Consider the following 22581-nt stretch of genomic DNA (forward strand, 5'->3'; position numbering starts at 1 on the left):
CGGTGTCGGCACCAACGCACACAGAGGCCTCTGGGAACGTCTTAAGGAGCAATAGTTTTAAACACAAAAAAGGAAAAAAACACACAAAACCAACCCCCAGAAAACACTTTCAATGGACGTCTCTGGTTTCTAACAAGTGGAGTTCAGTGACACAGAGAACACAGAATGTCTGGGTGCGACACTGGATTGACACACGCCGTAGGAAAACAGCTCGGAATACGAAAATACAGCTGCGACCAGGAAATGGCACCGGATTAGAACAGTTTTATTACTTAACAGACCATCGCATATACATTATCCTCCAAATAAGAAACAATTTGGTTCCAACGTTTAAAAGGCAGCTTCCAAAATGAGTCCTTAGTGTAAATTTGAAAAAAGGAAAAAAAAGTCCTGCAAGTGAACACAGTTTTGATCCTTGATTAAAATATGCCCCCTGTACCAATCACCTCTCTCATACAAAATGTACTTTATAAATAAAACTTTCCAAAAAAAAACCCCCAAGATCTTGGATGCTTATTGCACATCATACAGAACGGTTGCCGCCATCTGAAAGGCCCCCGGCCCTCCACTGTCAGCCGTTGAAAGGACTTGCTCAGATTCGTGTGAAACAACACCTGCCTCTGTAGGATCAGACATGCTGTCTACCAGAAACGGGAAATAGAACCTTACTGAGCTGCTTCGGTCGTTTTTGTCCTAAAGTAAGAACGACTCTGTCTCCTAAGCAATGACAAGAGGTCGAAACAAGTGAGAAGCCCTGTTCAAACGTCAGTTTTCTCTTTTCACACACGGAGGCCTGTTACCCAGCTGTACATTTCTCCTCTCTAGGACCAGCCCTTCTCGAAGGACGTAGTGTCAAAACCACACCAGGGATCCGCATCACGCTGCCCATCAGCCACAGGGACTGCTCTGGTCTCCACAAACCTCCCCCGCCCCCCGCCCCGGGCAAAGCCAGCACCGACCAGCCGGGATGCCACGGCCTTAAAAGCAAACCAACAAAAATCCCCACTGACGCTCCATACCATCGAGCAGAGTCTCGCCGAGGAGGCGTTCAATAAATAGCTGATGAGCGAGCGAGCCGTCCTGAAGACCGCTTCCTGTCTCAGATGCATTAGTGATGTATGAGTACTACGCTGACTTAGGGTGCACAGATCTAACACGATGGCTGAACAGAGGACACGGCGTGGACACGGTCGCCGCTGCAGTCCTGTCCCGGGGTCGCGCACAGGAGGTGCGCCCTCAGGGTTAAAACGATTCCCATAATAAAAAGCGATTAGTCGAGTGTTTTTATTTCGCCAAGGGGCTCTAAGGGTATCGGCCTTGGACAATTCCCAAACATACAATGAGCCCGAACCAAACCAAACCAAACCAAATTGCACTATTACAAGAAACGAGTCCGTGCGAGCAGAGGGGATGGGGGCGGGGTGGGGCGCCCGCTAAGGAACCGCCACTTCCAGGAGCCGGTTGTTTTTCCGCTTGCACGTGGGCACGCTCCCGTTTTTCTGGCTGCCCTGGACGAACTTCACGCACACCTTGTCCTGTCGGAACTGCACCAGGAACCTGGGGGAGGACAAGGCAGGTGAGCGTTCACACGGAACACGGGGATCCCCTGGCTCCAGCTTCCCAGCGGACCCTGATCTGGACAAGCTCCCCCCTCCCGTCAGCTCCGTGTACGTGGGTCCCATATGGGTCCCATCAGCACCGTGTACGTGGGTCCATCAGCACCGTGTACATGGGTCCCATCAGCACCGTGTACATGGGTCCATCAGCACCGTGTACATGGGTCCCATCAGCACCGTGTACATGGGCCCGTCAGCACCGTGTACATGGGCCCCGTCAGCACCGTGTACGTGGGTCCCATATGGGCCCGTCAGTACCTTGTACACGGTCCCATCAGCAGGCGGCACACGCTGCTGTAGCTCCGGCTCAGCCCTGAGCGCATCCCTCCAGGGCCGTGGTCGGCAAACTCATTAGTCAGCAGACCCAAATGTCAACAGCACAACGAATGACATTTCTTTGGAGAGCCAAATTTTTTAAACTTAAACTTCTTCTAACGCCACTTCTTCAAAATAGACTCGCCCAGGCCGTGGTATTTTGTGGAAGAGCCACACTCAAGGGGCCAAAGAGCCGCAGGTGGCTTGCGAGCCGCAGTTTGCCGACCACGGCTCCAGGGGGGAAGCAGCGTCAAGAACACCGTTCCCAGGTCTCGAACGGAAAGACCGATGGGCTCCTTTCCACGCCTCTCCATTTCTGCGCCGCAAAAAATATAAACTGGGGGAGGGGTCCTACTCAGTTATCAACGAATTGAGACAGGAAGTAACGGATTTCAGGAAAAGAGAGGGAGTGGAGGCCCAGAGACCAGGGCTTCTAAACTGTGGTTGCTCACAATTTGCCTGCACGGCCTTTGCCGCACCCACGCACTCTGCTAGCTGTTCTTTCCAGCCTAAGGATGTGTTTCAAAATAGGGACTCCGTGTGGCCCGGCTGTGGGGGTGCAAAGCCCTCTGTGACTCCAGCCGGTCCATGCAGCCGGCCCACCACCGGGCTCTCCACCCCCTGCCCGAGGGGCTCCGCACGGGGACACAGACCCGCCGCCACGAAAGCGGTCCCCCCACCTGGAGCCCAGCAGCCCCAGTCACAAATGTCAACGGAAGGGAGCTTCGAGCTCCAACACAGCGGCCGCCAGCCGGGGCCCGCAGACCTCTGGTGGTCCGTGAGGCCCGAAAGGCTGGCGCCCGCTGCTCTAACGGGTCCCGTCAGGTTAAAGCTGTGATGAACTGGAACCCAACTAGCCGTTCTCTTTTTTCCTAGTAGTTTGTGAGGAAGGACTCGATAACGAGAGCGTTCTTTAGTCCACACTGCCATTTCCAACGCGGAGTACAGACAACGGCCCGTCTCCCACCCGACCCAATGAGAACAGACACTGAACTAAGGGTCTGTAAGTGCTAACACACCCAGGAGGCCATGTCTGACTTACACAGGGGTAGGAATGGGTGTGAATTTACTATAGAAAGACTTTTAGGAAGAGCTGAAACAGAACAGGCTGGCACAATCGTAACTAGAAAATAAAATCATTTCCTGAACAATCTGGTTATGCAAATGATTATGTTAAATGCGAAGAAAGTACATAAGCAAATAGTAAACAATCCACTGAAAAAAATTAAGTCTCAAACAACACGGTGGCTCAAATCCATTCAAACGATCTCATATTGATAGACTTAATAACTGGGGGGGGGGGGGGGAGGGGAGTGCTCCAACCTGAATGCAAAAACTGTCTCTATAATTAGGGCCCTAATGTCAAGGAAAAATGCAAATTTCAAGTGCAGGCAGTTTTAACACTACGACACCCCTGTCCACACGGAATGCTCACTCTATAATACTCGTTATCAACACATGGAAACAAGGGCATCTCAAACACAGCACACCCACACGGCACACCCCCGGCCCCCCCAAACTCCTCTTTCCTCAGTGTCCTCTACTGCAGTGAATGGTTATCACCATTCGGGTTCAAAACCTAACTCCCAATCTGTTAATAAGGCCTCGTTTCCCTTCAAACTACACTGGAAACCTACTGCTCACAGCCCCCACTCACACCCTAGCCTAAGCCACACCCTCCTCACCCGTCATCCTCAGCGAGGACAGCTCAGAGGAGCTCCCAGCTCGTTCCTCTGCCTCCACTCTCGTCTCCCTACAGTCACTCTCCACACCACAGGCAAAGCGAGCTTGGAAACCAACAAATCCGATCACGCCCCCACCCTCACTCCAGACCTACAGCGGCTTCCATCCTCCTCTGTGAAATCTCAGCTCCTCCCCTCAGCTCCCGAGCTCCACAGGGCCGGGCCTGCCTCTCTCTCATCTCACTGTCCCCGAGTCCGCCCCGTCTCAGGGCCTTGGCACCTGCTGCCGCCCCGGCAGGCCGCCCCTGGAGGCAGCTCCCTGGGCTGCTGCCTGGCTCGCCCCCTGGATTCCAGCCTCAACACAAGTGCCACTAAAGCGAGACCTTCCTGACCTCCACAGCCAGCGCCCTCTGACCCTTCGCCTGCTCCCCTCTAACCAACGTCACGTCACCAAGTTATTCTATTGGTGCATGTTTTCCTCTCCCGCCAGGATGTCAGGTGCAGGAAGGCAGGCACCTGGTCGCTCCCTGCCCACCCGTCATCTGGAACCAACGACAGACACACACTGGGCACTCTATAATGGGGGCTGCATAAACGAGTGAGCTCAGGTCGCGTCCCCAAAACCAGGCAGCCGGGAGCACGCAGGGGTATGCAGGGAAGGCGTGCACGTACTCATCGGAAATCTCGATGTTGAGCTTCTGCCGGGTCTGGCTGAGAGTCGTCCGGTAGAGCTTGGTGGCCATCTCGATCAGGTGGTCGCTGCTGAAGAGGAAGTCCCCTTTGCTGGCCGCCTCGGAGCCCTGCGAGGACAGAGGGGGCCGGACGGTGAGGAGGGCAGCGCAGGAGGCAGGAGCGCAGGCCGCTGAGCGCGCACACGGTCTCTCTAAGCATCGGCTCGGGCGCATCCTCCCGAATAAACGAGCGACAGAAGCAGTACTTCTCCCACGCCGCTCCGAGCACGTCCGCGGGGTTACCTACCCCGTGCTCCCCAAAGCTGTCCCACGGGCGGAGGCGCCCTCAGGGCCCCCGGGAGCTGGCTGGAAGCAGACCCGCCGGCCCCGCGGCAGGCCCGGGCACGGACCCGCGGGGGCTCCCGGTCGAACACTGACCTCACCTGGAACTCGCTCTCAAAGCGCTGCCGAAACCCTCCCCGGTGATTCGGTTAAAGAAGTCAGAGCAATAACAATCCCGACAGACATCCCCGGGCCGTGGCTCTGCTCGCTGCACGAGGGACCCACCGGGAGGGCGTCTGAAACCCGGGGTGCTGGCGCCCCCCTGAGACCCTGACCGGGCTGAACGGGGCTGTGGCCTGGGCAGCAGCGCTGCCTTCCCGGGCGGCCGGGGCTCGGATCAGCTCGGGCTGATCAGGCCGAGAGCCACAGCTGAGGGAACAGGCCGAACGAGGCTACGGGATTGTCTCAAGGTCAGACTCCGCCGGCGAGGCCACTGTGAGCGAGACGCGTGTCGCCGAACGTGAGGCCTGTTGGCTGCCTGTTCATTTGGTGACTGTTTCCTGGGTGGCAAGCCCTAGGGGAAGCACTTTACATTTAACCCTGGAACAACACTACGAAACAGGTGCCGCTGTCCTCCCGTTGTAAAGAGGGGAAGAATGAGGTGGGCGCGGGACGCTAAAGGGCTGGCCAAGGTCACGGCAAAGTCAGTGAGGCCGACGCCAGGGGTTCAAGTCAGGACGGTCCTGGTTCAGCTAAGAGCTCAGAACATAAAACATCCCCAGGTCTAGCCGAAACCGGTTTGGCTCAGTGGGTAGAGCGTCGGTCTGCGGACTGGAAGGTCCCAGGTTCGATTCCGGTCAAGGGCATGTACATTGGTTGCGGGCACATCCCCCAGTGGGGGGTGTGCAGGAGGCAGCTGGTCGATGTCTCCCTCTCATCGATGTTTCTAGCTCTCTGTCCCTCTCCCTTCCTCTCTGTGAAAAATCAATAAAATATATTTAAAATAAATAAATAAATAAACAACATCCCCGGGTCCAAATTCTCAGGCGGATGACCGTAGTCACATTCCGTACTTCAAAGCCCCGAGACTGGAGACGAACAAGGCGTTTACTAAGTTGGCATGTGGATGACACCACAGGAGGGAGCAGCGTTTGAAGCCTCTTCCCAGTCCCACCCGTTTATTCTCAAAGCAACGCCCCGCGCAGCGGCCGCAGACCAAGGCTCCTCGGTCAGACGGTGGCTCCAGCCAACACGTCGCTAAGCGATTCAGCTCACTCCGTTCCTGAAACTCCGAGCCTGAGATTCTCCCCAGGAGGAGATGCAGCCAAAACTTCCCCGCCAGTAAGAAGAGCATGGGGTCTTCGAGCAACAGGAGCATTCAGGTTCGGGGCACGTTAACCCGACGGCGAGAGAGCGGACCGCGGCCGAACCCTTTGGGTCACACCGGCGGCGGCGGGCTCCTTACCTCCTTGAGGTGGATGGCGAAGAAGCCGTCGTTCTGCGAGCTCATGGACACTTTGGTCACGTCCACCAGGGGCACCTCCGACTTGATCTGGCCGGACTTCTGATCGGCAAGGAGGAGGTTGTTGTTTGTTAAGAGGAAAATCCGGGAGGTGCTCTGGAGGAAACAAAACCAAACAGGATGCAAAATCGGCGAGGGAAAACGCCCCCGACGGCCCGTGAGAGTAATGCATGTTTCACCCAATAGCCCTCGGCAGGCATGCCTCTGCGAACCGAGAACACGTGAAGCACAGACAAGACACTTTAATTCACAGACATGCCATCCACAGGTACAATGCCTCCGAACCTGGAAGGCAGGGGAGACAACGCCCGCACAGCCACTCGGCTGGGAATGCGTCCCAGCCAACAGACGCGGCCACAGCCCGCGGGGGAGCGCTTACCTTCCCGTTGGCACGGTTGATTTTGCTGACGACCTCCGCAAGGATGATCTTTTCGTCAATGGCGTCTTTGAGCTTCTTATACTTGGGGTTCTTGTTGATTTCCAGGTAAGCCCCTTGGAATGGCTGGCCAACACTGAAAAGAGAGAAAAAAACAAACCCCTCCCATCAGACACGGGGTCAGGTGGCCGTACTGCTGGACAAGACAACAGGAAGCCGACTCCAAAGAGGGTCTGACGGCTCCATAGAAAGTAAACTTGTTTTATATGTTTTATACGTTGTATTTGCATCTGTCCTCAACACTAATGTAAGCTGGAAATAGAGCCTTAAACCGATTTCAAATACACACACACACACACACACACACACACACTGAGTGGCCAGATTGTAATGATCTCTGAACGCATAATAATCTGGCCACTCAGTGTATATCCTATATAATAAAAGGCTAATATGCAAATTGTCCCCTTGACCAGGAGTTTGACCAGGAGGCAGGCTGGCCAACCGCCCATGTCCTCTCCCCCTGACCAGGCTGGCCGGACCCCACCCATGCACGAATTCATGCACCGGGCCTCTAACATATATATACTGAGATATATACTGAGTGGCCAGATTATTATGATCTCTGAACGCATAATAATCTGACCACTCAGTGTATATCCTATATAATAAAAGGCTAATATGCAAATTGTCCCCTCGACCAGGAGTATGACCAGCAGGCAGGCCAGACCCCACCCATGCACAAATTCATGCACCGGGCCTTATATATATATATATAGAGTGGCCAGATTATTATGCGTTCAGAGATCATAATAATCTGGCCACTCAGTGTATATATTTAAATGTTTTTATTGACTTTTTTTTTTTTAGAGAGAGAGGAAGGGAAAGGGAGAGATAGAAACATCGATGAGAGAGAAACATCATTGCACGCCCCCCACTGGAGATCGAGCCCACAACCTGAGCATATACCCGGACCAGGAATCGAACCAGTGACCTCTTGGTTCAGGGATCAATGCCCAACCGCTGAGCAACACTGGCTGGGCTCAAATATATTTTTGATGTGATCCTGGCATTTGGTAGGCAGGACTTGGATAAAATCTTATCACATGGAACAATCAAGGTGAAAATCACTCACATGAATGACCCAGGACCCAAGTGCAGGGCCTCACCTGAAGGGAAAGGCAGTTCCTCTGACCTGTGACTATCAAGGTAACAGCTGCCCACAAAGGGTTTACTAATCCCTTTAAACAACATGCAGCAACGGAACACAGAGCACAAACATCGCCATCACCTGATCCAAGGAAAAAGCCCTTTTTCTTTTCTTTTTTTTTAATATATTTTATTGATTTTTTACAGAGAGGAAGGGAGAGGGATAGAGAGTTAGAAACATCGATGAGAGAGAAACATCGATCAGCTGCCTCCTGCACACCCCCCACTGGGGATGTGCCCGCAACCAAGGTACATGCCCTTGACTGGAATCGAACCTGGGACCCTTCAGTCCGCAGGCCGACGCTCTATCCACTGAGCCAACCCGGTTAGGGCGAAAAAACCCATTTTCTTGCAGAGTAAGAGAATCAGTAACCTTCGGTGGAGAATAGGGTCAGAGCAGTAGGTCTTAGAAGACAACTATAGAACAGGTGATATTATCAGGAAATTCTGGCTCCAAGAAGCAACACATGAAGGAAAAGTCAGGCCTCTCCTCCTAAGAGGTGCCCCTAAATGGACAGAAGTGGCCACGTCAACTTTCAGAACCGGAGCAATTTTCTTTCAAACAGAGTGCTTCCCGCAAGAGGCGTGATCGTGCACACACGCTAAGACACCATTTCCCTCGAGACCTGCTGGGGGACACGCTCAGGGCAGCTTCTTCAAAGACGCACAAGCACACCAACAAAACCCTACAGCTGCATTCTGAGCTGGAAAGTTCTGGCAATTTGTGAATACCACTTTAAAGGCTTGTGTTGTGGGTGGAGGACTGGGGAAGAAAAATGCGTGTCGGTGGTCAGTTTCACAGCTCCCAGGACGGACAAGGCCGACCCCCGTGGGCCGAGCGAGCTTCACACAGTGGAGGCGAGGGAGGGGACACCCGGATGGAAGAGGCCGACACCCATGGGCTGTCCTTCACAGCGGGGGGAGGGCCAATCATCCCACCCCCGTGGGTGATATCCCGCTCCGCGCCCCCCCAAATCTGTCTTGACGTTGTTAACATTTTTGTTGTTCACATTCAAATGTGCTTTTAATAATAAAAAGTGCTAAGAGCCTTTGAACTGGTTTCTTCAAAAATGCATTTCCCCCCCTCCAGCTAAGAGTCATCCACAGGGAATGTTAATTAAGAAGGCTACTCTGCATGTTAAAAATATAAAGGAGAAGCTACATAAAACGAGCTGCTGGAGAAAGCAGAGAGACGATGCTTCCGCCTGCATACACTGCGTGCAGCAGGCCGCCCGGCCGCCTGGGATCGAGTCACCCTGTGTGACTTAGAAGAGTACCTACCACCCCGAGCCCCAAGGAAGCTGTGTCCCTTCAAACACTGAAACCAAATGAGTCTGGAGACTTCCGGTCTTTTAATCCCCTGAAAGGAAGAGCTTTCAAACGTGCGTGGAGACACAGAGAACACAGATGTACCACATGTGGTACATGTGAGCGCATTTAGCATATAGTGCATTTAAATTTCTAGGCCATTCTTCGGGGGAAACTAAACGTTGTTATACATTTGGCTTGAAACTGTACAATCTATTTTTTTCATAAATGCCAGATGAAAAGGAGGTGGGGATTCTTGGGGAAGTGGTGAACTTGGGGGGACGTAGGAATATCTGACGAGCCTGCCATGGGTTTGCCTTCCTTTATTGGGAAGTTGGTGCCCACAACAAAGGAACTGAACTCGCTGCACGGGCCTCGGAAGCCGTGCCCGGGGGGGTCAGCAGCCCGGGGGCCCCCACAGGCCAGCGCCCGAGCAGCGCTCAGAAAGTGTACGCTGGCTCGCTCTTTTCATGGCTCTTAAACACGAATTCTGATAAAGTAGGAAGGCGGGAATGGTGACGAGGGTAAATGGCCGACAGACATTGGGCTAGACTCTGAAAACCACGGAAACGTAACAGGAACTTACAATGCAAACTTACCTTAGTAGCCTCTACAATTTTTATTTTGAAAAGTGGCTTCTAATTATTATTATTTTTCAAATATGTTTTTATTAATTTCAGAGAGGAAGGGAGGAGAGAGAAACATGGATGGGCTGCCTCCTGCACGCCCCCTATTGGGGACTGAGCCCGCAACTAGGGCATGTGCCCCGACCTGGAGTCACACCATGACCTCAGGTTCACAGGCTGACGCTAACCACAGCAGTCGGATGTGACTTCTAATTGTTTAGTGCAGTGGTCGGCAAACCACGGCTCGCGAGCCACATGCAGCTCTTTGGCCCCTTGAGTGTGGCTCTTCCACAAAATACCACGGCCTGGGCGAGTCTATTTTGAAGAAGTAGCATTAGAAGAAGTTTAAGTTTAAAAAATTTGGCTCTCAAAAGAAATTTCCATCGTTGTCCTGTTGATATTTGGCTCTGTTGACTAATGAGTTTGCCGACCACTGGTTTAGTGAAGTGTTCGAGGTAATGCCAAGGGAATAAAGGCAAGAAACAGCCATTGCTCCCAAGTGTTTGTTATTTATACCCCGCTGCTCATAAAATAACGCATAAAATTAAAAAAGCTCTCATGCCCTAACCGGTTTGGCTCAGTGGACAGAGCGTCGGCCTGCGAACTGAAGGGTCCCAGGTTCGATTCCGGTCAAGGACATGTACCTTGGTTGCGGGCACATCCCCAGTGGGGGGTGTGCAGGAGGCAGCTGATCGATGTTTCTCTCTCATCGATGTTTCTAACTATCCCTCTCCCTTCCTCTCTGTAAAAAATCAGTAAAATAAATATTTAAAAAAACAAACAAACAAAAAAACCCCTCTCATGTAGCACCGAAATCTCTACTAGAAAAGGCCTGCAAATAGCTGAGAAGTTTGTGAAATGCTGACTGCTGTGCGTGGAGCACAGCCCCTACCTCGAGGGGTACAGCGCCTTCTTGTCCTTGAAGAGCTCGCTGGCCTCCAGCTTCTCCTCATAGATAAGCTTCTGCTGGTCTGTGAACTGGTCCCTGTACTTCTTACACTGCGGGACAAGGAGAAAAGAGAAGTAAGACATCCCTTGTACAAGTAGGTCATTCCTCATCCTCACGTGCAGGAAGTCCATTTAACACGGCGAGAATAAATGTGAATGAACTCTGCACTGAAAAGCCTCAGCGCGGCCTTCCCTGTCGGTTTCACCGCTCACAGGGCCGGCTGGGGACACTCCCTCCGCACACACGAGGGTCCGCGGGCGGCCTCGCCTCTCACCGTCTGCTCCCTGCGACGGCGGTCCCTGCCGCCCCGTCCCGAGGCCGCCCCCTCCTAGAGACCATGTAAACTCGGAGCTGACAGGATTCACCCGCATCGGGCGGAGATGTTCGCAGGTTATTACTCCTTTCTCCTCTAGTATCATTCCTTCAGAGAGGATGAAAACCACAAAAACCTGAACCGCTTTAAGGCAAGTGGAATCTGAACGGGGAAGACGAACAGCCACGCACACCCCTTCCCTGGACCAGAGGAGAGAGACCTCGGGCACACCTGCTGCTCCCGGACTTCTCACGGGAGCCACGCCCGGTCCCCGGCGCAAAAATAAAATACCCCTCCCCGCCCGCCCCCATCCTCCAACAGCTCCCTCCAGCTCGAGGCAGAGGTGCAGACATTCCCTTCTCAAACACACAGGATATGCGGGAAGAAGTCTCCAGAAGAGAAGGTGTTTTTACCCTCCACAAGTGGAAAATCCTCTTCAGCTCCTTGTGAGTGGAATCCAAGAACAGGTAAGGCCTGGGCGGCCAGTTCTTGTCGATGGGAGACAAGGAGGGCATCTTGCTTTTCACGTCCAGGAAGTACTTTTGCATCTGCATTGGGTTGGGCAGGAAATGCCAGATGAGCGAAATACCAGGAAAGTCCTTGTTTTTCACAAATCAGATCAAACGGAGCAGCCTCTGCCGGGACCGGGCAAGTGTCAGGCCCGGAAACTCGGGAACGTGACGTCTCGACGCCCGTCCCCGTGCGGGCCGCGGGGACCTGAGCTCCCCGCACCGGCGAAGACGGAAGAACACGGACTCTCGTCCCAATAGGAACAGTGATGCTGACCCCAGCTAACACCAGAGCGCTGTGCTACCACGTGGCTAGCTCTACTTAAATTTAAATTAAAACAAAGCGAAGTACATGAGCCAGCTCCTCAGCCACAGGTGGCACTTCGAGGGCTCCAGAGCCGTGTGGCCACGCGGCTGGCGGCTGCCCACGGCGCCGCAGACATAGCCATCTGCCCCCTTCCAGTCCCGTGGACAGCACCGCCCGCCGGTCCTCCAGCGGGCCCGGCGCCGAGGGCGTCAGGCCATTACCCCGAGTTAGCCCCCCAGCGCTCACGAGCTCGGCGCCGTGATCCCCCGAGAACAAACCGAGGCCCGGAGCCCGCCCTGCTCACTGCGCTCACCTCCGACGGCACAGGGACGCCAGGCCCATCTGGTCGGCTGGGCCCTGCCAGAGCCTTCTCCCCTGCACCCCGCACCCCACTGCTCGCTGGCTAGCCTGGCCTGAGGCAGCTCAGGGCAGCCCAGTAGGGCAAGACCTTAGTACCCCCCAAACTCCCGTGTTGAAACCCTACTCCCCACAGGAAGGCACCAGGAGACGGGGCCTCTGGAGGTAATGAGGGTTAGAGGCCGCAGGCCACCAGGCTAGAGCTCCCGTGACAGGCCTGGCGCCCTGATCAGAAGAGACGGGAGGGAGCGGCTTCCCTCTCCTCCCCGCTGCCATCGCCACAGCCGACAGCCTGCCCTCGGAGGCCCTCAGTGCCCGCCGCCCTCGGTGCCCGCCTCCAGGTCTGCGAGAAGCAGGTGCTGATCCTTCCAGCCGCCCGGCCTGCGGGCTGTGGTCAGAGCAGCCTGCACTACGACACCCGACTTTCCCGAGCTCGTGTTCCCACAAAGTGTGCCCTCCCCGTCAAATAAGAACATTTTATTTAAACAATGACACCCTATTAACTACACGTGGGCCGCGGACAGCTCTCCCGAGACGATGCTGCTGGGCGCGAGCGGAGGGGGGAAGCCGCCGCGCAGTGGGACCGCGAGGACGGAGCGCGGCCCGGGAGGCCTCCGGACGCCCAGGAGCCCCGGGCAGAACGCAGACTTACAATCCTCTGAATGGTGAACTCGTAGATTTTCTTCCCGGCGTTGGCTCTGAAGAACTTCCTGTACTCCCGGCGCACCTGGGGGGAAGCAGAGGGGGGTCAGCGGGGCCCGGCCGCCACGGAGGCTGCGCGACTACTCCACGCGAGCAGGTGCCTCTGGATGGAGGGGGACAGGGCGCACCCCGAGCCCAGCGTTAGGTCAGAGGAAGAGGAATGCAGACATGCCCCGTGGCAATGCCCGGCGTTTCAGTATTTTAAACCCTTTTAACTAATTGTTCAGAAACCTGACGATTCGATGAGAAACATTGTACAGGCCCTTTTGTAGCGGCAAACGCGTCCCAGACCAAAGCACGCTTCAGGAAGAGAGGACATAAGGCCGTTTTCATTTCGAGTTGCTCTTAAAAGGGGAAAGAAGGCCTGAAGAACTACACTGCCATTTCCAAAAGCCACGCGTACGGAGCTGGAAATGGGATGGTACTAAAAATAAGAACAGAATTAGATCTGAACTAGCACTGTCTTCCATTTCACTGCATTGATTTTCCCTCATCCCCACTCCCACCCATCTTCCTGCGGGATACTATAAATGGGAGGGTTAGAATTTAGCAAGATATTAGCCAACTTGAATAATTCAGGCACTATATGTACCTTTTCTTTTCGTTTCTAGTTTTCTGGGTTTAACTGCCCGCTTCAAGTATTTCTCCACCAGGAATGAGCGACCTGCTCACCAAATTCAGTTTGTAGAAAAATGTTTCACATGCGTCTTTAAATTAAGAACATTCCACAGGAGCTCAGAGGGCAAGTTTCTCTTACCAACGTCCTCAGATCCAGCAACAGCGGGCCCATCCCCACATGACGAGGACAGGGTCGCCCTGAGTAGCGCTCGCTGCCCTCAGAAGAGAATCGCACGCTCCGAGCTGCAGGAGGCCCCGCGGGCCACCCCACCTCCCCCTGCTCCGCTCTCACCCCGGTGGCCAGCCTGGTCCCTGTGGGGATGTGAGGGCCAGGCCCACGCTCCACGGCTGCACCGCACTGAGGTGTACACACCCTCCCACACACCACGTAGGCAGTCGTGCTCTTAGTCATCGCCTACGTGACTGATGCCCATTTCTCTTTTCGGCCGTGGAGTTGCTAGATTCATAACCATTTCAAATCTCAAACTTTACAAGGGACAAGGAGAAGAAAAATGGCTCCTGGAATTATAACAGCGTAGGCATGCAGGGACTTTAAGGTTAAAGTGAGGTTTCGGGGACACATCTCCTTAGGAATATAAGCCCGACTCTACTGATCATCCGTGTAGCTGAGCTCACTGCAACGGGCTTCCTGAGACTCACGGGGCAGGCCCTTCCTCCCGAAGTAACAGCTACGCACAGAGGAAGCCTGGTGACCACAGACCGACACACAGAATCGGTTCCCTTCATGGGGTCACGGGGTCCTACAGGGCCCGCTGACCTTTGTCATCAGTTCCACTCGAATCACGTCATCTACAGGGCAAAACTACTGCTGTTACCAACGTCCTTCTTTACAGTAAAATGTGTAAAATTACTACACTCGTGGACTTCAGAGAAACTTCACCTTCTAATAATGGTAACATTAAATACTTCTGTTTTGATGAAAATTGGGAGGGCGGGGGGAGAGACAGTTACGTCCAGCCCAGGTACCTTCAGCTAAAACAGCGTTCACCCACACTCTGAATCCGGTTTCTAGGCTGCGAGCACACTCTCCTAACGTGAAAGTATTTCTGAAATCATACCCAGTTAGTTAAACCCAGAAAACGGAAGATAAACATGGCGTGATGGTAGCAATCATCACGGAGGTAAAAATCCTGCCTGGAGGTATTTGCTCCATTCCTTATGGTCATTAGATTAGGATGCAAATTGGAACAGGTGTGTAAAATGGGAAATGAAACGCTTCGTTTGATTTTTTTTTTTAGAAAGTAGCTATAGACCTGGTTCAGATTTCTTAAAACAGAACATCTTAAACTCATATTTAAAGTTCCTTCATTACTTTAAAAATTCCTTGACAAATATCCAATGTAATCCATCAAGAAGGTGAATTTACTAAAAGTTTATGTGCTAAAACTTGCAGGGGAAGTGCAGATTATTCAAAGCAGAGGTTATGGATACTGCTAATGCTATTCAGAGTCAAGGCCAATGGTTTCTGGATCATTCTCAAGTATTTAGAAAAAGACGAACTGTTATAATATTCAAATAAAAATAATGAAGAGGAATAGTGTCAAAAGGGACCGAATCGTCCCCCAAAGACATCTGGATGCTCCCATTGGGGATGAGCTGCTGAATGTTACACAAAAGCCCGCCCCGACCAGGTGGCTCGGTCGGCTGGAGCGGCGTCCGGTACACCAGGAGAGGTTGCGGGTTCGATTCCCAGTCAGGGCACACACCTAGGCTGTGGGTTTGATCCCTGACTGGGGCGCGTATGGGAGGCAACCGAGGTTTCTCTCTCCTCCCTCTTACTCTCTCTCTGAAATCAATAAACATATCCTCAGGTGAGGCTTAAAAAAGAAAAAAAAAAAGACAAAACCCTTATAATGTCTAAAGGTTTTCTCAAGGTTTTCTGGAGCTCAGAGTCTCATTTGCCTGCGGGCATCCTCACCTAAAGTAGGAAGCACCGCTTGGAAATACGTTAGAAGCCTCACTGGCGCGTAAAATCCTCTTATTTGTCAAAATCTGTACCTGTAAGCAGAATCCTCTGGTTCCGATGCTGAGCAACTAGACTGCCGGTCACTTCGAGAAGGCTCCGCCCAGCAGCCATCAGAGCAGGGGAGGTGGGGGAAGGGCATCAGAGCCCGATCTCCCCCCCCCACCACCACCACCCGGGCTGGGCGGGCACTGCAGCTCAGCTGCTGAAATTCTGTCTCACGAATTTAAAAAACACGTCATCCTCCTAAAGATGACATAGAACAGAACTTCCTAACAAAGAGTCTTAAATAAAGTATGCTGCACTGGCATTACTTTAAACCTCGTACTTAAAGAAACACACCACAGCCCCAGCCGGTTTGGCTCCATGGTTAGAGCATCGGCCACTGGACCAAAGGATCGTGGATCCGATTCCCAGTCAAGGGCACGTACCTCGGTTGCAGGGTCCCCAGCCCCGGTCGGAGCACGTGCGAGAGGCAACCCATCGATGTGTCTCTCTCACGGTGATGTTTTTCTCTCTCTCTCCTCCTCCCTCCCTTCCACTCTCTCTAGCAATCAATGAAAAAATACCCTTGGGTGAGGATTAAAAACATTAATAAAAAGAAATAAAAACATGTATCACAACAAGACCGGAAAACATTAGCGTACAGCTTTGTTTTCAAAAGGAAACACCATCAGGCAAGATGGCCCATCGGAGCCGGTGCAGACCCGTGAGCAAGCGCACCCGCCGTTTCTCGGGGTTAGTGAGTGCGAGGCCCCGAGCCGCCCCGGACAGAGGGGGGGAGGGAGTACCTTCAGTCCAAGCCAGTAAGCCCAAATGACAGCGACCGCATGCTTGCGCCTAGCCTCCTCCTTCAAGCGCTTCAACTCCCTCCGAGCCTGGAACGTTTTAGACGGAAAATGAGAGAGACAGCCCGATGCAGACAGCACGCGCCCAGGAGCAGACACCCACCACAGAGGCCGCTAGGAGCACGGGGTCCGGGGGGCAGCGGGCCCTGCAGCCAGGCCCACCACAGGCTCGGCGTCGGGTTGGCGCGGAGACGGTCCCGGGGGCGGGCAGCCTGCGTGGCCCCGGGGAGCACGCCTCCACCCCTAACCTCCATCCTTGGCCTTTCCCCCTTCTCCCTCCCTCCGCACAGCCTGGAACTCCGCGTGGCTCCTGAGAACTCCGGGACACCTGCCTTTGCTGCCAGCCCAGGGGCCGAGGGGGAGCCCCGCGGTCACGCGTTCGGATGTGTAAAAAGGCAACCATGGAAACGGAAGGAATAAAGGTTGTTTCTCCCCCACGTTCAACACAAAAACACAAAGCTCAAAATCCTGCCCAGTTAGAAAACGGGAAGTAGCGTGTTATCAAAATGTAACCTTAGCAAAAGGCCCCAAACGGGGAAATAAACGGAGATAAAAAGTGACACAATGTGTAGGTTTAAAAAGCAATCTTAGGGGAACGCTCGTCGGAGGCACGTGACGTCAAAGGGCAGGAATACCCCGGCCCTGGCTTCACGCTGCATCGTGGGGCAGACCGGGGCACGCGCTCACCGTCTCCGCGTCCCACTGCCTCTGCTAGGACTCTGTCCCCGTTTGCTAAAGGGACCAGTCTGGCCCCAGCTGGTGCGGCTCAGTGGTTGAGCATCGGCCTGCGGACTGAAGGTCCCGGGTTCGATTCCAGTCAAGGGCACATGCCCAGGTGGCAGGCTCGGTCCCCAGAAAGGGGGTGTGCAGGAGGCAGCCGATCGATGATTCTCTCTCCTCACTGATGCTTCTCTCTCTCTCCTCCCTCTCCCTTCCTCTCTAAAATCAATGAAAATATATATATTTTAAAAAGATAAAGGGACCAGTGTGTTCTCCACCAAGAGGAAACACACACGAACAACTTCGGTGAGGTTGTGGCCAAGTAAAACGGTTCTGCGGGCAAGTGTCCCCTCTCCTCGCTTTTCTCCCGAGAGGGGCTTGGAACGCTGAGAAGGTGACTCACACACCCAGGGCTGTGCGGCTACGTGGCCCCCATTTTTAGCAGGGGCGACCTCTGATTCCCCGAGAAACAAAATACTCTACAGCCCCGGCCCCTTGGGGCGCGTGAAACGTTCACAGCGCCCAGGACGCTGCCTGGGATCAGCGAGGGCCTCCAGGGGCCTTTGTTTGGGAAAACAAACAGCTGATGCGGAAATTCCTGGGATTCTTCCGTGGCCATCCCAGCTGGCTGTGTGTGGACGTGGCTCCCCATGGAATCACAGAAGGCCATTCTCTGCACACAGAGGATCTGGCTTAGGGTAATCAAACATCGCCTCCCTCACGGGTTAATGCGCTCCAAGGCATGCGTTAAGGGGTTTCTGCCGTCCACACGTGGTAGCAGCAGCTCCACGGAGGCCCAAATCCGAACATTCTCCACATGCCCCTCCCCCGTCCGCCTCCCCGTGGGAAACCTCCAGAGAGCGGCCGGTAGGTACATGGCAGGGCAGGGGGAAGGGGGGAAACGGAAAGACTAAACATGCAAACTACTGGAGAGTTTTAAGGAAACAGCAACTACCCTAGGCCCTCGTTAGTAAGCACAGTCTCGTTAGCCTGTCTACGCATGCGGCAGCTGCCCCCGGCACCGAGGCCACCCACGGCTGCAGGCCCGTTCACGCCAGCCGTGGGGACGTGCACGCGTGCGCCCTGCTACCTGCAGTCATTCGTCCTGACATGCGAGCACCACGGGCTGACGACGGCCCACCCCAGGACGGGGGACGAGATGCGCATCAGTACCTTAGACCCGAGCCAGAAAGCCCAGATCACGGCAATAGCGTGCTTATTCCTAGCCTCCGCCTTCAGCCGGCTCAGCTCCCTCCGCGCCTGCAAGCGTGTGAGAAGGAGTGACAGAGAGCGTGAGGCGGAAAGGTGACTGCGGGTGTCCCTCGGAGAAGGCAGGCAGGCAGACACCGGTCACCGCCACGCCGCCAACACGAGCGCGCGTGCCACGCCCCGCACCGAGCGAGCGTCAGAGAGCGCAGAGGCAGTGCGTGCGCAGGAGTCAGCCGGAACGGTCCTGCCCCAGGAGAGGGCCCCTCGCTCTGCACCCCCGAGCCCCGCCGCGGCGGGCGGTCCGGCCCACCTGCGTCCCGTGCCAGTACGCCGCGATGGTGGTGGCGGCCTCCTCACAGCGCTTCTGGTGCTTCAGCTCCCGCAGGATTTTCCGGGCCTAAGGGGTAGAATCGGCCGGAAGAACACCAAGTTAGCCAAAAACGGAAGCCACGGTGACTGGAGAAACCCGGAGAGACCGCCGTGATCCCCTCCTCACGTGAAGGACCAACAGCTCAGAGAAAAGGGAGAGGTGCACCTGGCGGTGTGGCTCAGTGGTAGGCGTCGACCTGTGAACCAAGAGGTCACGGTTCAATTCCCAGTCAGGGCACGCACTCGGGTTGTGGGTTTGATCCCCAGCAGAGGGTGTGCAGGAGGCAGCCAATCCATGATTCTCATCACTGATGCTTCTGTCTCTCTCTCCCTCTCCCTTCCTGTCTGAAATCACTAATATGTCTATCTATCTCTATATACGTAGTATAAATATATATGTACTGGAGGCCTGGTGCACGAAATTCATGCACAGGGTGGGGGGGGGGGGGGAGAGGGGTTGTCCCTCAGCCCAGACTGCATGCTCTCCAATCTGGGACCCCTTGAGGGGTGTCCGACTGCCTGTTTAGGCCCGACCCCACCAGGATCAGGCCTAAACAGGCAGTCGGACATCCCTCTCACAATCCAGGACTTCTGGCTCCCAACTGCTCGCCTGCCTGCCTTCCTGATTGCCCCTAACCGCTTCTGCTTGCCAGCCTGATCACCCCCTAACCATTCCCCTGCCAGCCTGATCGATGCCTAACTGCTCCCCGGCTGGACTGATTGCCCCTAACTGCCCTCCCCTGCAGGCCTGGTCCCCCCCAACTGCCCTCCCCTGCAGGCCTGGACCCCCCCAACTGCCTTCCCCTACAGGTCTGGTCCCCCCTCAACTGCCCTCCCCTGCAGCCTGGGTCCCCCTGCCCAACTGTCCTCACCTGCAGGCCTGGTACCCCCCACCAACTGCCCTCCCCTGCAGGCCTGGTCTCCCCCAACTGCCCTCCACTGCAGGCCTGGCCTCCCCTAACTGCCCTCCACTGCAGGTCTGCCCCCCCTCAGCTGCCCTCCTCTGCTGGCCTGGTCACCCCTAACTGCCCACACTGCCCTCCCCTGCTGGCCATCTTGTGGCGGCCATCTTGTGTCCACATGGGGGCAGCCATCTTGTGTCTTGGAGTGATGGTCAATTTGCATATTACTCTTTTATTAGATATTTAATAAACATCCTATCTAATAAAAGGCTAATATGCAAATCGACCAAACAGCAGAACGACCAGTCACTATGATGCACACTGACCACCAGGGGGCAGACGCTCAACGCAGGAGCTGCCCCCTGGTGGTCAGTGTGCTCCCACAGGGGGAGTGCCGCTCAGCCAGAAGCCGGGCTCATGGATGGCGAGTGCAGCTGCAGTGGTGGCGCAAGCCTCTCCTGCCTCTGCGGCAGCGCTAAGGACCCCTCGGGGGTCCCAGACTGCAAGAGGGTGCAGGCTGGGCTGAGGGACACCCCGCCCCCGAGTGCATGAATGTCATGCACCGAGCCTCTAGTCCTATCTAATAAGAAGGCAATATGCAAATTAACCATTACTCCGTCACAAAGATGGCAGCGCCCAATCCTCTCAGCCCCGCCAGAGTTCCCCAGTCCCGGGGGGGCGGCTGCTGAGAGTGGACAGCGTGAGCGGCCTGGCGGAATGCTTGCTTCATTGCTGCGGTGACGAGGCAAGCGTTCCACCCCGGCCACGGAGGGCCTCTTGGCAGCGAGTGTGGAGCGGCCCGGCCCTGCAGAGAGCTACTGGCACACGGATTCGTGCGCAGGGCTACTAGTATATAAATAAAAGGGAACGTTGCTAATTAGCCCAAAACGGACGATAAGAAGTCGTAAGTGAAAACACATCCAGCCCGACAGTGTAGCGCCCACTGAGTCTGGGACAGCAGCCTCCCACGCCTGTGGGGGACAGGGAAAACCTGGCCACAGCAAGACAAGCCGGCGCACAGCAGATAGAAGGAGCAGGCCTCACAATGAGGCTGCAGATCTCCAACAATCCACCCAAATCCATTCCATCGCTTTCCGTATTGTCGTCGTCGGAGGATATAACTGCAGCTATAGTTTTAATTCATGCAATGTTTAAAGATTTGCTAATATGAAATTCTCACGTCCAAAAACGCTTCTCTCCAGCAGTTGGTGGAAACTGATCTTGTGGAGGCAGGAGGCCTGGCTGGAGGTGGGCTGCGTCCTGCCCCTGACGTCGCTGGATGGGAGACCCCACCCAGGACTCAGCAATGAGGCCAAAGACCCCTCTGCAGGCGGCGGCCGCACTTAGGCTACATGCTCGGATCTGGTCTCCGGCATTTGCTGAGGGAGGACTACGGCCCTGAGGCTGTTCGTGGGCCCAGACAAAGGTCAACCGGCCACTAGACGCCTGGGCCAGGGGGCCATGTTCTTTATTTGAAAATTGCTTATTGTTGAAAGTATTATAGCCCTAGCCAGTTTGGCTCAGCGGAGAGAGAGTCGGCCTCCGGACTGGAGGGTTCCAGGTTCGATTCTGGCCAAGGGCACATGGCCGGGATGCAGGCTCGATCCCTAGTGTGGGGCGTTCAGGAGGCAGCCGATCAATGATTCGCTCTCGTCATTGGTGTTTCTATCTCTCTCTCCCCCTCTCCCTTCTTCTCTGAAATCAATAAAAATATATTTAAAAAAAAGAAAGTATTACATCTGTCCCTCTTCTCCCCAGTGACCTCTCCTCGCCTCCCCGCGTGTTGTGTGTGTCCGTTGGTTATGCTCATACGTGTCTAGGCCTCTGCTCTGAAGAGGCTCCAGGCATGAGGACAACTTGAAGTAGAGGCTCCGGGTTCAGCCCAATCCACACAACCTCCGACAGGACAGGGTCAGCACAGGCCTGAGTACCTCTGACCCAGAGCGGGGTCAGCAACGCTTTCCGCAGGAGGCCCACTGGCAAGAATGTTGGGCTTTGCAGGTCACATGACCACTCATCAGCGCCCCGCTGCAGCGCGAAGGCAGCCGCAAGCAGGAGGCAGATGGAGTGGGCGTGATTGACAGCACGAAGCTTTACGTGTAGTTCACATCTGCCTTAGTTACAGGAAATTTGCATTTCATACAATTTTTTACATGAAACCGTCTTCTTTGTCTTTTAACAATGCTTTAAAAACATCAAAACCTTTCTTCGCTTCCCGACTGTGCGATAACCAACGTTAGGCTACCCGTGGCCCGTGGGCCGGAGTTAGCTGACCTCCAGACCAAGGAGGTGACCCACTGTTACCCGCTCTCCCCACCAGAACGGCCCGAGCTCAGGACCACCTGATCGAGCGTGTGTTACAGGGCAGCGGAAAGATGACGGCCAGGAAGTCAGAGGCGGCGCGGGGCCAGGAGACGAGGTCTGGGGGGTGCACAGGTGCGGACCCCCTGGGGCAGCCTGGACTACACACCGCCTCCCCCACCAGCAGGGAGAGAGGATGCCGAGGTCACGCACGGAATTAGCTCGAGGACTTCCTGCTCCGAGAACAAAGCTCTGGAAGAGAAAGCCAGTGAGGAGGAAGCGGCGCCGACACAGCCACCGGGGCCCCAGCTGGCCGGTGCCGATCCTCCCGCCTGGCTGTGCAGGGCGCAGGCAGCAGGCAGCAGCGACCCCCTGCAGGGACCCGAGGGCCCCAAGTAAAGAAGGCGCATCCCTGTCACTCACCTTCCAGCCCCGGATGTACGACTGGATCACCAGAGCCGAGCGCTTTGTCTGCTGGTACCGCTTCTGTTGCTGTGGGAGGAAGGGGAGGCGTCAGCACACACAGGGGCGGGCGGAAGCAGGTGCTCGGCGCCTTCCCGTGTTATCGTTTATTGTATTTATTCGGATTACCACGGGGAAAGAGCGTGTTGCTCACTTGGTGCCACTGCCTCTGGGTCACCCATGTTCCTCCCGGAAACCAACATGTAAAGAAACCGAAACACGCAACAACCCCAAACCGCGACCCGCACCCCTCGCCGTGCTGCACTTCCCAGGCAAGGAGCTCCCCGCAGCAGCCACGCGAGACCCCCCACCAGCAGAAAGGGCCAAGGGTCTGAGAACTAAAGAAGGCCAACCCTTTCCAAACCCCAAATTCTACGAAATCGTGGCCTCAGCTTTCTGGAATTAGAGCCATTGTCAGCGCCGC

At 55.0% G+C, this 22581-nt stretch overlaps 1 protein-coding gene across 4 annotated transcripts in view; it reads right to left on the reverse strand.

Moving 5' to 3' along the window:
• Window positions 1-249: 249 nt before the first annotated feature.
• Window positions 250-22581, reverse strand: part of MYO1B (myosin IB) — a 115733-nt gene continuing 93401 nt past the window's right edge. The window contains exons 20-30 of one of the 4 annotated variants that reach the window (XM_054723294.1): window positions 22119-22187; window positions 18434-18520; window positions 18088-18174; window positions 16138-16224; window positions 12695-12769; window positions 11283-11417; window positions 10500-10606; window positions 6468-6600; window positions 6032-6184; window positions 4286-4413; window positions 250-1557 (exon numbers count right to left, since the gene is read on the reverse strand). In XM_054723294.1, coding sequence (XP_054579269.1) covers window positions 1434-1557; window positions 4286-4413; window positions 6032-6184; window positions 6468-6600; window positions 10500-10606; window positions 11283-11417; window positions 12695-12769; window positions 16138-16224; window positions 18088-18174; window positions 18434-18520; window positions 22119-22187 — 1185 coding nt within the window. In that variant the 3' untranslated portion in view covers window positions 250-1433. The remainder of the gene's footprint in view (window positions 1558-4285; window positions 4414-6031; window positions 6185-6467; window positions 6601-10499; window positions 10607-11282; window positions 11418-12694; window positions 12770-16137; window positions 16225-18087; window positions 18175-18433; window positions 18521-22118; window positions 22188-22581) is intronic. The other 3 variants (XM_054723295.1, XM_054723297.1, XM_054723298.1) reach the window with 3 other exon arrangements.

This window comes from Eptesicus fuscus, chromosome 11, assembly GCF_027574615.1.
Source record: "Eptesicus fuscus isolate TK198812 chromosome 11, DD_ASM_mEF_20220401, whole genome shotgun sequence".
Classification (NCBI taxonomy): Eukaryota; Metazoa; Chordata; class Mammalia; order Chiroptera; family Vespertilionidae; genus Eptesicus; species Eptesicus fuscus.